The 17424-nt window shown below is 48.6% G+C and overlaps 1 protein-coding gene across 1 annotated transcript; it reads left to right on the forward strand.

The window, feature by feature from the left end:
• The first annotated feature begins 4060 nt into the window (after positions 1 to 4060).
• Positions 4061 to 10969, forward strand: LOC131902193 (stearoyl-CoA desaturase 4-like). Its single transcript, XM_059253233.1, has 6 exons — positions 4061 to 4064; positions 4685 to 4815; positions 4933 to 4960; positions 6203 to 6500; positions 8530 to 8762; positions 10770 to 10969. The coding sequence occupies exons 1-6, from the start codon at positions 4061 to 4063 to the stop codon at positions 10967 to 10969; spliced, it is 894 nt and encodes a 297-aa protein (XP_059109216.1).
• Positions 10970 to 17424: the final 6455 nt, after the last annotated feature.

A 17424-nucleotide genomic window follows, 5' to 3' on the forward strand; every position in this document is an offset into this window, starting at 1 on the left:
ACACTTTGCCAAGCACCTGTGCCAGTCTTGGGTTTTGACTCAGTCTTCCCCCGTCTTGAGAACAGTTTGTGTACCCTCTGAAGCTGGAGAAGTGGACCCCAGCTTCCCCCAGCCAAGATGCTGGCAGGGACCCTGGGTCCATAGATGTGAAACCATGGAGATAGGAGCAAAGGTGTCTGCCGGGGGGCAGTAGATGTCTGGCTGCCAAAGCTGAGAAGACAAGAAAGCAACAAATCCCCCCAGCCAAAGTTTGGCAGAGTGCTGAAAACACCCTATCTCTCGAGGAACTGGGACAAAGGTGGCCCTCTCTTAGTATGTGCAGTATCCCATGGCCTTACCTTAGCTGACTTCAGGCTCCGCTGGCTGTCCCCTCCCCTCTCTCGCCCTCAGCCTTCATCTACTCACAGGTCAGCCTTGACTAGCCAGCTCTGAACACTTTATCCCTTGTTGGCAGTCACGAAGCTTGTCTGAGCAAATCCCAGACACAGTCACCAACCGCCAGCTCTGCCTACCCTTTAAATCCTGAGCCCGGAGAGCTCCGCACGCAGCAGGATTGAGTGGTGACACCCTTACAGCTAGCCAGGTACACGGCACGCAGTGACCTCTGGATTCGGAGTTCCATCCATCCTCAGCCGCTGCAGACCTGGATCCCAACCTGCACTCGCAGCCTTCAGAACGGGATCCAGGCTTCCAGGGAGCCAAGATGACAGCCCACTTACCACCAGAGGTCAGCTTTTCACCAATGACCCCCCCCCCCCCCACACACACACCACAGCACAGGATCTTTGGCACTGGGTGGGATTCTGCTGAACAGTTTATAGGGGCCAGAGCTGGGAGCTGCAGAGGCATCTTGGACATCTTTTTGGATTTGTATGACCTTCCAAGTGAGGAATGTGGAGTTTATTTTGGCAGTTGACGTTAAAGAAAAATCCCACCCAGCTAGTACCTTTCTACATACATGTGCATTTTCCTTTAAATGTTGCTTGAGGTACAAATATTTTACCCCCGTGCCTGCCCCTTCATTTTGAGGTCTGGTTTTATTGTCAACCCATTTTGTATAGTTTTTGGGAACGTTTCTCTGTCCCATCTAGGGGTGGATGCTGTTTTCCTATGATCTGGGCACTGGGTCCAGGGTCTCTGTGCCTCTACCGCCTTGGCTGTATAATGAGAAACAGACCCCTTGGTACCCTCATGCACCTGCACTTGATTCTCCACTCCCTCTCTTTGAAGACCTCCAGCAGCTGTGGCACCACCCTCATAGAACCTCACTCCTGGGGTCATCGGAGTGCAGAAGAGAAAGTGGAGAAGACGTCCTTCCACTCAGAAGACATCCGTCCTGAAATGAAAGAAGACATACATGACCCCAGCTACCAGGATGAGGAGGGGCCCCCGCCCAAGCTGGAGTACGTCTGGAGAAATATCATCCTCATGGCCCTGCTGCACTTGGGGGCCCTGTATGGGATCACACTGCTTCCCTCCTGCAAGGTCTACACCTGGCTCACAGGTAAGCACCCCAACCCCTTCGTCCTGAGCCTGTACCCCAGCTTTCTCCCTACTCTTTAATGAGGTAGGCTCTGACTCAGAAAAGTAGCTACAATCTGTCCAGATTTTTCAAACCTCTTCATTTTCTAAAATAAGTAGACTGGGAACAGAGCCTCGTGGGATTGGGATGCAGAGTGTCAGTTCTGGGAATCCTTTAACATGGGTGTCAAAGCCTACGAAGGGTCGAGGGAGGGACACACCAGTGGCAAAGAGTTGGCAGTCTCCGAAAGAGCTTTTCTGTTCAAAAACCTTCCTGTCTCAGCATTGCCTGCCACAAGAAAACTAAGGCCTTTGCTGGGAGGCACGGGAGCCTGATGAGGGGCCCCATGGGCTATGTGTGTAGTCAGGAGGCAGAGCAAGGGGAGACTGATCAGAGGGGACCATTGGAGAGGAAGACATAGAAAGGGGTAACCCACAAAAATATCTGTACACGATTCTGGCCCGGCCAAGCTTGTTTGGCCCAGAGAAAGGTGAGGCAGGCTCCCCATACAGCCCAAGTGCACGGCTGGTGTGGCTCTGTTGCTCCAGGTAGGTCCTGTCAGTCAACAAGATGTTCTTAAAATGAAAAAAGAGGGTTGAGAAACGGTTCACTTTCCGTTCCCCAGGCAGCTAGTTTCTGCCCTGTCTCTGGAGACCATGCAGGACAAAGGGCCACGAACCTTCTAACACGAGTTCTCCGGTCTCCTATCCACCCCTCCTTGCCAACCAAGGACAGCCAGGCACAGAGAATAAAGTCTTGAGAAACCCTGGCCATCAGGCGGCTGTAACAAGGAAGCTAGTTACCACTGTGTCTGTTGCCTGCTAGCTCAGCCCCTCAGGGGTCCATGGGTGTGGGCTGGTGCGGTGCTGGTGCGGAGCTGGGGCGGGGCTGGGGCGGGGCTGGGGCGGGGCTGGGGCGGGGCTGGGGCGGGGCTGGGGCGGGGCTGGGGCGGGGTTGATGTGGGGCTGGGGCGGGGCTGGGGCGGGGCTAGGGCGGGGCTGGGGCGGGGGTGATGCGGGGCTGGTGCAGGGCTGCCCCTGGACACAGATCTGTGCTTTCGGTGGTTTAACCTCTGACTCCTGATTCCTGCATCAGGAAGAAGGAACAGGACTCTGTGGGACGGGCCCCTTACTGTCCTCTGAGGAATGACAAACCAGGGGCCCCTCTCTGGAAGACACAGGACATTTCTGGTAGCTATTTCTAAGAGGGTAGTGATGTAGAAGTTGGCTGCCAGGTGTTGGCTGCCCCTGCTCTCGGCCTCTTAGTACCTCCAGCAGGTGAACTCTGGCCCTTGGAGATTCATCTTAGAAGTTCTGTAGGTGCCAGGGAAACACAAGAGGAGGACCCCTTCCTCAGGACCTCAGTTTTCCCAGGGACCGAATGGGGACAACAATGCTTTGTCATGATTAGGAAGGTCACATTCCTTTGGTTAGTTATGTGTTTTCCCAGGGTGTCTCCTAACTCACCTACTTAGAAGCCTTCTATCCTGCAGGGTTATTAACACGGAGGGCTAAAAGAGGAAAACCCTGCAGCCCAGTTCTTAGAACAATGCTACAAGACGTTGTTTAATAACCAATATGACCACAAGCAGTCCTTCCCTGGGGGGTCATGGAACTAATGTATTTGAACCAAGCTGTCTATTGGACAGTCAAGCAGTTGAGAAGGACAGGGCACACAGCGTTTGGGTTCTCGTCCCGATCCCCTTGTACTTAACTGCTTGTGCTTGCAAAACTAACGTACCAGAGACACCTGTGACGTGAACTCACACGGGCACTTCCAGGTGCTCCACCAAGAGCTTTGGCCAAAGCCCTTTCTTTCCTCCTGCACCTGCAGGACTCTGGCTCCTCTGTGGTTCAGGGTCAGATCATGTATGTGGGAAGAGCTCAATCTAAACACAGCCAGAAGCGGTAAGTCACTTGGGTCTGGTCCCAGTTCCGAGGGACTGTGACCAGAGCCTTCCCTGGCTGCACACTGGCTCTGCGGCCTTTGTGGTAATCCCAAGAAGAAATGGGATGGGGCAGGAGAGGGGAGAGGCTGTTTGGGAACTGTTATTTCTTGGTCTGGAAGGACACAGACAGTTTATACAATGTGTTGTGACTTCAACCTGAACTACACTCTTTGGCCTCGAAGGAGCCGTGGATTCCAGCTGCCCACAGACTGGTGACAGTCTCCTCCAAGCCCTCATGGGTCCAGCCTTAGTCAGGGGACAGAGCAAGGGGAGACTGCTTCCTTCCCTATTAACAGTTGCATCTTCTAAGCTTTTGACAGTCAGGTAGGACATGGTAACCATCCTTAGTCCACTCTGCAAATGTAACGAGTTAACTTGCCCTAATACAGGCACCATCAGCCGCCAGTTTAAGTGTTACCCAGCATTGTATTGGCAGCCAGCATCCAGACTGACAGAGGAACATGGCGGGGAGAGATTTGGGATCTTGAGGGATGGCTGACAGAGTTGGAACAGTGCCAAAGGCTACGGTTTTGCCATAGTGAGAGATTCTGGGTAAACACTTAACCTTTTCTGTGATCTGCTTCTTCAAGATGCGTAAGTGATCACACCTACCGCCTGAGGTGTGCAGTAATTGTGAAAATATTCAAATTCCTGATAAAGCTCAGGCCACTGTGGACATGGAACTCTGCAGGGCTGGCTCACCCTGATATGGGCATGTTATCTGCCAGCATACTGGAATGCTGTTGTCATAACTGGTGAATTAGCACAGACCCGTGATCTCTCGGTGTCTCTTAAAATTTGGGTTTGTTGTAATTGATCAAACCAAATTGCTCTGGTTGCTATTTTTCAAGGCACAGAGGCACTAATCTGTGGCCCTGAACACCTTAGAGGAAGGTCAGAGTTGGCAGGCCCAGAGGTACTGCCCCTGCAGACAGACAGTGAGAGTACTGTGGCCTGTCTAGATTCCTTTCTTTATTTCTGGGGCCTCTAAGCTTACCTCCATCTCTAGATAGAGAGGTTGGGGCATCATAATAATAATAACACTCAAGTGTTCAAAGCCACAAGATAACAAGACCAAGGCATTCCAGAGTTTGGGGGAAAGGAACTTCACTAACCTCTGAAGAAACAGTAGACTAGAGTCAGTGAAGGGTCCTTGCATCCTTGGCCCGATGGAACCTGCAATGGTTGGTGATGTCCCTGCTGTCTCCTGACAGGAGTGTTCTACAATTCGGTTGCTGCTTTGGGCATCACAGCAGGGGCTCATCGCCTGTGGAGCCACCGAACCTATAAAGCACGGCTGCCCCTGAGGCTCTTCCTCATCATAGCCAACACCATGGCTTTCCAGGTGAGGAGCTGCCCATAGAGGCTCTGTGTTTACCGCGAAGGCTCAAGGAATGTACAGTGAGTTAGCACCTCAAGAGGAGCCAACGGGACAGCCATTATCCTTCTCATTTTCCTGCAGTCCCCACAAATGCATGCTCAGAACCGAGGTCCACACGGCATGGGACGTCTCAGAGTCGGCAGGATGGGAAATTAGGAGTTATTTGGAAGACTCTCCAATTGTAGGGTCACTGTTTTCCCCAAGTTCCCCACGTAACATATTGTATGTAGTCCTGGCTATCCTGGAACTCACTGTGTAGACCAGACTGGCCTTGAACCTGGAGATCCACCTACCTCTGCCTCCCAAGTGCTGGGATTAAAGGCATGCATCACCACCACCGAGCTTGACTCTGGTTTCTTTAACATTTGGTGAACAGTAGACTCATGCTGTAAGATGTCTATCTCAGGAGTCCCAATGGGATCAGAAGTAATATGCCACAGACTTGGGGACTCTGCTGCAGATAATAAGAACACTTCAATGGCAAGCAGAATGCTAGCATTTGTGACATAAATGAACTTATTAAATCCTCAAATGTCTTAGGAGATTGAACCCCATTTTACACTTGGTCACTAAGAGACTGGACAGGTAAACACTCTGGACCTATGAGTGACTGTCTTGCTGGGTAAGCAACTATTGAAGTTTGCTGAGGCAAAGTCATAACAGAAACAAGGGAAAGGAATCAGGGGCCTGTTTTTGCTATCAGACTTCAGCAGTGGGCTCAGGAGAGCTGGGGTATGGGTCTTAATCTCAACAAGAGGAAATCAAATCAGTCCCTCTGTCTTGGCTAGATCTGAGGTTCTCACCTTGTGTATCTAGTCATTTCTACTATAACAAATTACCCCTCAAAGGCTCCTCACGTCCTGGTGGAACAAAACCAAAATAGAGACCTTGATGCATTTTTGAAAGAGTAGAAAGAGTCACAAATAAGCCAGAGGGCATTTGGGAAAGGGCTAAGGCTCATGAGTTACACACTGGCCCTGACCCTGGGTTGGGTGAGCTGTTACTCGTAAAGGCATCAGGATGAATATCCCTGTACCTTTATGACAGAGCAGCATCCCGGGATGCCAGGACACTTGTCCATAGTCTCTGTACCCAATGATTAGGTATTCCATGAGAAGCCTGTCTCACATTTCTTTCTTCAAGAACTAGTATTCCTTGCCTTTCTCTCTGGGCTCGTGGACCTCATTGCCGCCACCCCACCCCCATCTCCCCATCACACAACCAAAGAAGCAACAGTGATTCCTGGGTCTGGAACTGTAAGTTGCTTTCCTACATAAGCTTTAGGGGCAAGTGTGCAGAAGAGGGGCTCCTCGAGGCCTCCTTTGGGCCGGAGTCCTGACGACTTTGTGAGGTGTCTTGTATCTTTGCAAATCTGGGCCCTTGCATTCCCCCCGGGGGGGGCATCTCTTCTCAGTACTGGGGTCCTCTTTCCTGTCCCTCCAGAATGATGTGTATGAATGGGCCCGAGATCACCGCGTCCACCACAAGTTCACAGAAACACACGCCGACCCTCACGATTCCCGGCGTGGCTTTTTCTTCTCTCACGTGGGCTGGCTGCTTGTGCGCAAACACCCGGCTGTCAAAGAGAAGGGTGGAAAACTGGACATGTCTGACCTCCAAGCTGAGAAGCTGGTCATGTTCCAGAGGAGGTGAGTGAGGGTTGGGGGTGTGGAGCCCAGAGCACCCTACTTTTTTCTGATAGAACACATTAAGAGCTGAAGGATTTTATTCAGTTTGCACACTTACAATCATTCTAAAACACAATCCACTAACGTCTCACAGGCCTGCAGGCATGGATTATTGCTTTTTCCTTTCTCTCTGAGATATTTCCATGAAACAAACTGAATGTGACAAATATTCATTGACCTAGAATAGTCATGGACACAATAGTAGAGTAATGGAGTCCTTTTTTCCCCCCGAAAGGCCTGTATCGTAATCAGGTATGCAAGTAAGTAGAAGCAAGGCAAAAAACTGTCTGTACTGTGAAAGGTTCATGGAGACCAAGACCGCTTAGTAGGGATACAAGGGAAGAGTTGTTGAAAACAGCAACCTCAGAAACAACAGCGATTCTTGTGGTATCGTGGGGCAGAGATATGCTTCAGAGAGGCTTCCCCAATACAGGTGAAAGTAGCCCTTGATTGACAGGTGGAGGCCAGGGAAACAAGTTGGATGTGGAAGACCCAGGCCAGGCAAGCAGACCTAAGGGTGGGAAGGGAAGGAGCAGGATGCAGACGATGCAGTACAAGTTGAATACGACACTGCTTAACAGCTGTCAGTCAATTCCCTTGGAATGTCAGTGGTCAACCTCCAAAGGGACAGAGAGCTGTCGGTGGTCAAGGGCCCTCAGTGTGCCCCTGGAAAGCAGAGCAAAGACCTGGGGAGTGGTGGCAGGAAACGAACCCTCGTCACACATTCTGTGTCAAAGATGGAGGCGGACTCAAGAAGAGATCTCAAAGGCAACCAGACAAGAGTCCAGGCAGTGAGACTTAGCAGATGAGTCTGCGACTTCATCCTGACTTGTTTGGCCAACATGGCCTTACACTTTGTGAAAATAAACAATAGATTTCTAGTCAACAGACCGACGGCCTGTTGATAAGGCTGGAGATGACTGGGCCGGTGGAAGACACCCACAGGCCCACCTGGCACCTCAAGTTCCGAGCTGACTGAAGACACCCACAGGCCCATGTAACGAGTCTTTTTCTGTCCCGCCAGCCAGCTCCTAGAATAACGATGTGGAGACTTCTTACTAATTACGAAAACTCAGCCTATAGCTTAGGCTTGTTCCTAGCCAGCTCTTCTAACTTAAATTAACCCATTTATATTAATCTACGTTCTATCACATGGCCTTACCTCTCTTCCATCTTCACCTCCTGTTTCCACGTCTCCTGGTGTCTCCTGCGCACCTCAATTCCTCCTCCTCTTCCTTTCTCTCCCCGGAAATTCTGCCTATACCTCCTGCCTAGTTATTGCTGGGTGGCTTTTTACTAAACCAATCAGAAGGTGCCTTAGGCAGAGACATATCTTTATGGTGTGTAAACTAATATTCCACAACAGGCCCACCTGTCCCTGCTCGTCCTGGGTGGGTGGAAGCCTGGAGAGATGCCTCAATGACTTGGGTCCTTCCAGATGACCCAAGTTCAATTTCCAGCACCCACATGGTGGCTCACAACTTGTAAAACCAGCTCCAGGGGATCCAATGCCTTCTTCTGACCTCTTTGGGTACCTGTACAGAAGTGATACACATACATACAATGCAGGCAAAGCACTCATATAAATTGTGTGTGTGTGTGTGTGTGTGTGTGTGTGTGTGTGTGTGTGTGTAAAGAGTGAGATAACACATACCCCTCCTGTATTCCTAGTGTGGGAATGTGAACCTTTCAAGTATGCTTGTGACCCCTCTCCACAGACTCATATTGTAACTATAATTCTTGCCTGACAACTGTTTTGTTATATATAATTTTACTATATTAAGATGAAAACCTTCCTCTTTGATCAGACAGAAAAGGGGAAGTGCTGTGGCGTGGTCTTTCTGTGTGCTGTGAATATGTGTTGCTACGACTGGTTAATAAAGAAGCTGCTTGGCCTCTGGCCAGGGTGTTTGTTTGGGACTGAATGGCTGCAGGACAGGCAGGACAGAAACTTCTGTTTACAGACTCAGTGTGTGACCTCCCCACATAGGTACTACAAGCCCGCTGTCATGCTCATCTGCATCGTCCTGCCCACGCTGGTGCCCTGGTACTTCTGGGGCGAAAGTTTTCAACACAGCTTTTATGCTGCTACTCTCCTGCGGTATGCTCTAGTCCTCAATTTCACCTGGCTAGTGAACAGTGCCGCCCACCTCTATGGATATCGGCCGTATGACAGGAACATTGGCGCCCGAGAGAACGCCCTGGTTTCAGTGGCATCTTTTGGTAAGTTATCAGTTCACACCGAGGCTGCATGAGGTGGGTTATTGATGAGGAGAGCATGAGGACCAGATTCTAACTTGTGTGATTGCCTTGGGTCTTAGGTTTCCACTCTAAAATAAGGGCTACTCCATTGATTTTAATTTTCCAAACCAGCACCAGTCGTGACTAAGTCCTTTGAACTCTTCCTTTTCCAGTCGGTTCTGAGTTAGGTTGTATCTTACTGGGGGGCAGCAGATGCATCAACAGAACAGAAACATCCATGGAGAGGCCACGAAAGCAGACTGCTTTATATATGTAAGCCTGCTGCAGATGTAGGAAAAAACAAAGGTAACCTAGGTCAGTCAACCTCGACTGTGCCACACCACATTTTCTATGGTGGAAATCTGCTGGCCATCAGGTACTTTCCACCATTGTGTGTAGTCTTAATTTGAGCCTGTGTTTGAAAACCAAAACCAAAACCATCTACTCTGTAGAATTCTGAGATTTTCGAAGGAACGGCATACCATGGGCTGATGTGTGTCCTGTACCGGTGAGCAGGGTCTATTCAATGAGTTTCTCCAACTCCAGAGCCTTAGGAGCTCAAAGTGGTGGCCAGCCTCTTGCTTTGTCTCTGCTGTTACTCTGCTCTTTGTACCTGCTCCTCTCTCCCTCTCAGCTCATCCCTGACTGCCCTAATCTTTTTCTTTCATTTAATTAACCGGCTCATGTTCTTTGACAAAGTCGTCCTTCTCCGGAGCTTTCCTGGGCTGCCTCTTCCTGTCTCGGTGTTACCCGTACAGCCTAATCTCCCTCCTCTCTCTGTCTCTGTCTCTGTCTCTGTGTGTGTGTGTGTGTGTGTGTGTGTGTGTGTGTGTGTGAGAGAGAGAGAGAGAGAGAGAGAGAGAGAGAGAGAGAGAGAGAGAGACTCCGTGTGTGTGTGTGTGTGTGTGTGTGTGTGTGTGTGTGGAGAGAGAGAGAGAGAGAGAGAGAGAGAGAGAGAGAGAGAGAGAGAGAGAGAGAGAGGCACTCCATTTTAAATGCCAGTGAGGTCTGGTTAGGTCTCCTTCAGAGTCTCCTTGTGTGGAAGGCATGTGTGGATGTTAGCAAGCTTGCATCAACCCCTTAGCCACACCACACACAACCCAGTGCACAGGAGCATATCCCTTGAGAAGTCCTGCTTGGAGTCATTTGTTTGGCAGGAATTCTTCACCATTTTTGCTTTCTATAAAACTCCCATTATCTCGGGAATATTTTGGTGTCTTATTTTTTAGCCAGGGCCTCAGCAGGGTCTTACATGGTAGCTCTGGTTGGCCTGGAACTCACTATGTAGACCCTGCTGGCCTCAAACTTACAGAGATCCGCCTAACTCTGCCTCGTGAGTGCTGGGATTAAAGGTGTGCACCACTATGCTCTGCTTTGGGGGGTATTTTTAAAAAGATTTATTTATTTTTATGTGCATGAGTGTTTTGCCTGTGTGTATATGGTGCACACCATGTGCATGTGTGCCTGTGGAATCTAGAAGAGGGTGTTAGACCCCTTGGACCTGGAGTTACAGATGGTTTTGAGCTACCATGTGAGTGCCAAGAACTATATCCAGGCCCTCAGCTAGACCAGCAAGTGCTCTTCACTACTGAGCATCTCTCCAGACCCTGGGCTTATTTTCCTTAACTTAAAAATGTGTTAATTAGTGTATATTAATTACATATAGTGACGGGTGACGTTTTCATGCATGTGCAGGGTTTCAATCATTCTTACCTCTTCCCCCTCTCTTGCCCCCTCCCTTTTCTGCTAATTCTCTTCCTCTTTCTGAGTAATCCTCCTACTTTCCATCTTTTTGTGGGTCTGTGGCCTGATGATGCACCACTCACAGGTGCACAGGCTGAAAGTTTATTCCCAGAAGCATGGACACTGGTGAATGGCTGAACCGCTACACCTCAACCATTGGCTGCGTATAAATCCTCAGGGAGGGTGCAAAGAGCAGGAAGCAGCCATCACCGAGCCCCCTAACTGCTCTCCACGCTTCTGTTCCAGGCGAGGGCTTCCACAACTACCACCACACCTTCCCCTACGACTACTCTGTCAGTGAGTACCGCTGGCACATCAACTTCACCACATTCTTCATCGACTGCATGGCTGCCCTGGGCCTGGCTTATGACCGGAAGAGAGTGTCCAAGGCTGCTGTCTTGGCCAGGATCAAGAGAACTGGAGATGGGAGCCACAAGAGTGGCTGAGTTTGGGGTCATCTGCGTCTCTGTTCCATAAACCAGCTAGGCCAACATTTGATGTTCTGTTAACTACTGAATAATGCTACCAAAGCCCACTCCTAAACAATTTTTTTTTGTGTGTGGGGGGAGGTTAGGGTCTCTCTCTGATCTATTGAGCTCTATAGACCAGGCTGGCCTCAAACTCACAGAGATCCTCCTGCCTCTGCCTCCCAATTGCTGGGATTGAAGGTGTGCACCACCTTGCCCAGCTCTGCAAAGTATTCTTGTCAAATGTTCAAGGCAATTCTCCTTTATGATGCTAAACTGCAGCTAGCTCGCTCTCTCTCTCTCTCTCTCTCTCTCTCTCTCTCTCTCTCTCTCTCTCTCTCTCTTCTAGTTCCATCCCTTATGCTTTGTTCCTATTATGTTTGTCTTTCTTTCTCCTTCATTGCTTCCCTGAGAAGCAGCTGGTGAGCACTTGGCACACCTTCCAGAGGCTTCGCCACCTTTCTGCTGTCTCAGAGTAAGGCCCCTTATCACAGGCAGTTCTCTGTCTAGGTATTTGCCCAAAGCTAGCGATACAACAAGACCTTTTAGGAAGTGTCTTGTTAATTGTTTTCAGTTCACACTTCGCCAAAGGAAAGGGAAAAATAATATTTGTTGTCATAGAGGTGTTAAACTGGTAAGTCATGGGGGAAAACATGCAGCATGTGACTCAGAAGCAGGGGTAGGGGCAAGGTGAGAAGTAAAGCAATAGGAAGAAGCACTTGCCAAAATCAGACCTTGCTCCCTAGTTCCCATCGTCAGGAGCCCTGAGCAGGTAACAGTCATTAAACATGGCCGTGCTAGAATTCGATGGAATGTCTCCGTAAGTCAGAATGATTCAGGCTGAGGAGAAGTAAAGTCATTGTTAGTAGGAAAAGAGGGATCCCCTGAGATAGAATTCCTTTTCGTTAGAGACAAGGAGCTTTGTTACATCATAGAACAGTCTTCAGATGAGACTGTCTGACTTGGTAAAGCAGCAACTCAGAGGGTTTTAAGGATCCCATCAGCTGCTCATCCAACTTGTTTCCTCTTCTCTTCTGCCTTCCTTGGGGTATTATTATTATTATTGTTATTATTATTATTATTGTTTATTTTCTGCCCTCCCAGTGATCAGCTAACTATAGTAATTCCAAACACCCCGAACAGGAAGGATTGTAGGCAAAGCTGGGTCAAACACAAAAATATAGAGACACACGATTATCGTATAGAACATGGAGATGGAGACACACATGATCATTGTACAGAACTTTGTATGTGATCATGTGTTCATTGTATAGAACCCATGATCATTGTACAGAGCACAGAGATGTCTCACTGAGATGCCCCCCTCTGAGAATGTTACAGAGGCCTATAGAGCAGAGGATTATACAGGTTACCTGCTCCTCTCACTGACAAGAGATGGAAAATTTGATGGGCAGCATTGCAAAGTGGGGGCTTTGAGAACACGTTGCTGGGGGTCCAGAAGTTGCTGAGTTACTGAGTACCAGAATGAATGCTAGTAGATCGACTCATTAGTCTAAATTCCTCCTTGGATGTGAGTGATAATTAGGCTTTTCTCCATTTTGTGCCCCTTGTCCATTCTTGCTCTCTGACCACCCAGCCTACATCTAGGACTGGCTGGGGGAAGATAACCAACCTCTTAGCCTCCTAATTCTTGATTCTTGATTTCCACCATCTTTTCCTTTCCTTCTGTTGATCTCTCTGTTCCCTTACCTTCCTCCTTCCCTTAACAGGAATCTCTTGTGTACATTCAGGGTGGTCCTTCTCCAGACACGATGCACCTGGGCTTAGACTTTCTATGTCTCTAGCAAGGAAAGTTGTTGGACACTGGTGTGGCTTCTATAGCCACTCTCCCTCTCCCTCTGTGTACCTTGGTCACATGAATGACTTTAGAAAAGTCCAGCAAACCTTCTAGAAATGTCTCTGGCTTCAGAAATGTCTCTGGCTCGAACTCATGAATCCCCAAATGTTCACACTGTGCCAGGGAACCACTGAACACGAGGTTTTGTAACCAATCCTTTCTGTGTGGACCAGAGCAGAGGGCATGGTCAGTTCCCCCTGCCTATCCAACAATGTGGTCCACATGCTCCAGTGCTCCCAGATAATAGTGCAAAGTTTGTGGGATGAGCAGTCACTGGGAGGAGTTGGGCACTCACCCAGAAACACTAGAATGAAGGGCAGAGAGCTGAGCGCCTCTCTCCAAGAAAAAGTCTCAATCCTCGAAGCCAACATGTGCTGCAAAGTTTTGAGGTGGGCTCTGAAATGCTGTGAGCTTTGCTGAATAGAGTGTCTTTCATCAAACTAAGCAGCATCCCTACCATACAGCCTAAGGAAGACAACAGTATGGAAAGGTTCAGAAGAAATCAAAACATCAGTGTTTTGAAGACCACAGGCCTCTCCTGTCCCTGTTGCTCAGTAGGTAGGAGTAGGTATTGGTGAAATTATTAAGGCCACTCCACGTAGTTAAAAGGAGATTTATTTAATAGCGTAACTTACAAATTAAGGGATAGGTAGGTCGCGGGGTCTAGGGAAGGTGTATCGCAGTCCAGCGGTGTTCTCTGGAGCTCTGCTTGGCCCACCTCCACGGTCCAGGGTCCTGGAACCGAGAGAGAGCGCTGGCCCATCCAGATCTCGGGTCTCCAGGCACCTCCCTTGGCCCCGCCTTGTAGGCGTGACAGTTGCCGAAGTCTCAATGGGGGTTGGAACTTCCAGATCAAAGCTGGAATGGCTACCCACTACAGTAGGCATAACCTTTCTGAATAGAGACTACTGGGAGCAACCTGCTCTAAGGTAGCCTTGCCTTTGAGGTCTCAGTCTCATAGAAAAAAACTCACAGAGGATCCTTGTAGGTCAGATCAGCTGAACTGCACACCCTTTGCAAATGTCTGTTGCAAGATTGTAATTCCACAGGTCATCAAATGCCTGCTTAATAACGTATGGATGAGACAGGCATGGTGCTGCATGACTTTAATCTCAATGCTCAGAAGACACAGGCAGGCAGATCTTTATGAGTTTGAGGCCAGCCTGGTCTACATAGAGAATTCCAAGCCAGCCAAGGATATATAGTGAGACCCCATCTCAAGCAAACCCCACTCCTTCCTCACTAAAAAAACCCAAAAACAACAACAAAAACCCTATGGACAATAAATGCAATTTTCTCTTCTTTCCCTTCTAGTTCTGTTCCATAGATCTGATCCTTGCATGTCCCTATACAATCTAGATGAATATTTCTGGCCCGTGTGTATTTCAGATTCACATAGGAGAGTGACGTCTCAATAAGGAACACTATTTTTGAGACCACCCCCCCACCCCACCCCCGCCAACCATCACCTCCCCACCCCAGACAGAGTTTCTTTGTGTAACAGCCCTGGCTGTCCTGGAACTCACAGAGATCCACCTGCCTCTGCCTCCTGTGTGCCACCACGTCCAGCTTGTTCTCAAGATTCTACAGCTCGATTCAAGTGACATGTTAATCAGAAACTCAGACCTGACTGTGTGGCTCTCTGATGGTCATTTCCTTGTGGGTGTTCCAAGAATACACGGAGGTCCTGTGCCCTTTCTTACTTACAGTGCCCGTGAGCCTGCCTTTACCCCCTCCACAGGTCCCACTATACCTGAGATCCCGCCACACTGTACCCGGTGTAACAAGGAGTCTGGCTGAAGGGTTATCAGTACAGTGAATTGCAGGATTTCCTTCTGGGTTTCAGTTTGGAGACTTGCTTAGAGTTGTTTTTTATTAAGTAGCCCTATTTAGTGGACGGTGAAAATAATTTGAATATATTCCTTTTTTTCTTTTCTTTTTGTTTTTTTAGATAAAAAAAATAGTAGTAGCATTGTTGGTCCTGATTTGGTCTCTCAAACCCACCAGGCTACATGGTGAAAAGCCCCACTACCTCATCTTTTTTGTTCTCCTCCTAGCCAATTGGAGACAGCCATCCCAACCTTCTCTAGGGGACAACCCCTTTCTTCTTTTCCAGGGTGCTAGAGCCCTTAAAATGTCCAGGTGCCTGTCAGTCATTGCCGTCTTTGCCCGATCCAGAACTTATCCTTCTGGGGTAAATAAAATCTCATTTGTGCTGAGAATTTAGTCTCTGGGTGTGTTCTGTGCTGACTCTTGAGGCCCCTTCAAGTATAAAGAACCATCTCTCTCATCCCTGGCTTCAATGACCTGAGTGTCCTCTCTGTGGTAATACTCAGATGAGATCCTGTCAAGTCTCTAAAGCTAGCATGCCAGCCTCCATCCCAGGGCCAGGGCTTGACCTTCCACAGGAGCACAGACTTGCTATATGACTGTCTTAGTCACTGTTCTGTTGCTGTGAAGAGACACATGGCCATGGCAACTCTAATAAAGGAAAACATTTCATGGGTTTTCAGTTTCAGAGGTTTAGTCCATTATCATCATGGCAGGGAGCATGGCTTCAGGCAGACAGACATGGTGCTGGAGAAGTAGGTGAGAGTTCTACATCTGGATCTGCAGGCAGCAGGAAGAGAGGGTTACCAGGCCTGGCTTGGGCTTTTAAAAACCTCAAAAGCCCACCCCCAGTGACACACTTCCTCCAACAAGGCCACATGTTCTAATCCTTTCAAATAGCATCACTCCCTGGTGACCAAGCATTCAAACTTATGAACCTATGGAGGGTGGGGGCATTCTCATTCAGAACACCACAGTGACCTCTGTTTTCATAATAAACTCACTGGTGACAATGAATCCATAACTGCTAACAACGTTAATCCATTCATGAGGACAAAGTGCCCCTGAGCTAACAATCCCTTCAGGGTCTCTCCTCTAATGTTACACTGGGAATTACACTTGTAAAGAATGAACTTTGGGGACATGTTGAAGCTGTTCCACTGAACATGTTGTTTAACTGTTTTGCACTTCAAGTCATGAAAACATGGACAATAATTTTCACCTACCTCAAAGGATGCAGTAGAGGCATGATTAGTGTCTTTTTTTATAAAGCATTTTGGAATCCCTCAGCAAAGGATTCTCAAGTCCTGTATGTTTTTTATAGTATCAGAGTTTGCAATGAATTTAACATCCATACATCCTGGATGTTATCATTAGGCAATATGGTTCCTTAGCAAGATCAAAGGCATGCATGGTATAAGTGGTGTATAAGTAGCCAGATGGAATCTGAGACTGCCTACCCACTGCCACAAAGATGTAGACAGCATGCCCTTCCACTTCTTCCTCCCTCCACCTCTCTCAGGGCTAGGAATAGGGTTAGAATTAGGAGTCAGGCCAGACATAGCAGGAAGAGGGGAGGTTTCACAAGAGTCTGCAGCCAAGATGCCCTTTGTTCCTGGCCTCTAAGGGAAGGGAATTGGAGGGAAGTGAAGAGAGACACATATAGTTAAGGTGTATTCATTGAGCAGGGCAGTGGTGGCATCATGCCTTTAATCCCAGCACTCAGGAGGCAGAAGCAGGTGGATCTCTGTGAGTTTGAGGCCTGTCTGGTCTACAAAGTGAATTGCAGGACAGCAAGGGCTACACAGTGAGACCCGTGGTGATATTTCTATTTGTGCTCTAACAAATAAAGTTCGCCTGGGGATCAGAGGAAAAAGCCAGCCACTATATTAAACATAGAGTTCAGGCAGTGATAGCACAGCCTTTATTCTTAGCATTCAGGAGACAGAGATTCATCTGGATATCTGTGAGTTCAAGGCCACACTGGGAACAGAGTCAGGCGTGGAGGCACACGCCTTTAATCCAAGCACTAGTTAACCATAGAGGTCTGGAGGTCTGTATAGACTGACAGGAAGTGATAGAGCTGGGGGCACAAAAAGGTATATAGGAAGTAGCTTTCTCTTAGGCTGAGGATTTCCTAGAGGTAAGAACTTGTGGCTGGCTTGTTCTATCCCTCTGATCTTTCAGCTTTTATCCCAATATCTGGCTCTGTTTTTTTTGTTTGTTTGTTTTTGTTTTTGTTTTTGTTTTTAATAAGACTGTTTAGCAATTCGTGTTACAGAAACCTTGTTTCAACCCCCACCCCCACCCCAAAAAAAGAAGTGTATTCATTGTATGGTGTGTATGTGTAGGTGGGGTGGTGTGCCATAGCCCTCTGAACCTCAGAGTCTGACAACCGAGGTCTGAGGCTCCCTGGGGGAAGTGAAAGTGACACTCGCCACCCTCCTGGGATCTGACTGGGCACCCAGGAACTCTGTTTGCCTATTTATAGACTCACAGATAGGTGGGGGTGGGGGTAGGGGGGTGGAGGAGTGGGGGAGAGGGGTGAAGGGGAGTGGGGGAGGGTGGGGGCGGGGCAGGTGCCATTTGTTCTGTAGTAGCTATATGAAAGAGGCTGAGCTTGTCCATCACCCTGTAGCCTCAAATGGAACGACGCCTTGTAAAATCTTTAATATAGGTGAAGCTTGTTCTCCCCACCCCCACCAGAAATGCAGTCCACCACACTCCATCTCCTCTAGCTCAGAAA

The sequence above is a fragment of the Peromyscus eremicus genome, unplaced genomic scaffold (assembly GCF_949786415.1).
Source record: "Peromyscus eremicus unplaced genomic scaffold, PerEre_H2_v1 PerEre#2#unplaced_3653, whole genome shotgun sequence".
Lineage (NCBI taxonomy): Eukaryota > Metazoa > Chordata > Mammalia > Rodentia > Cricetidae > Peromyscus > Peromyscus eremicus.

Coding starts and splice junctions, on each gene's coding strand:
- LOC131902193 (XM_059253233.1), top strand. Junction 4,961..6,202: donor AATGCATGCTCAGAACCGAG/GTCCACACGGCA, acceptor CGACTTTGTGAG/GTGTCTTGTATCTTTGCAAA. Junction 8,763..10,769: donor GGTTTCAGTGGCATCTTTTG/GTAAGTTATCAG, acceptor CTTCTGTTCCAG/GCGAGGGCTTCCACAACTAC.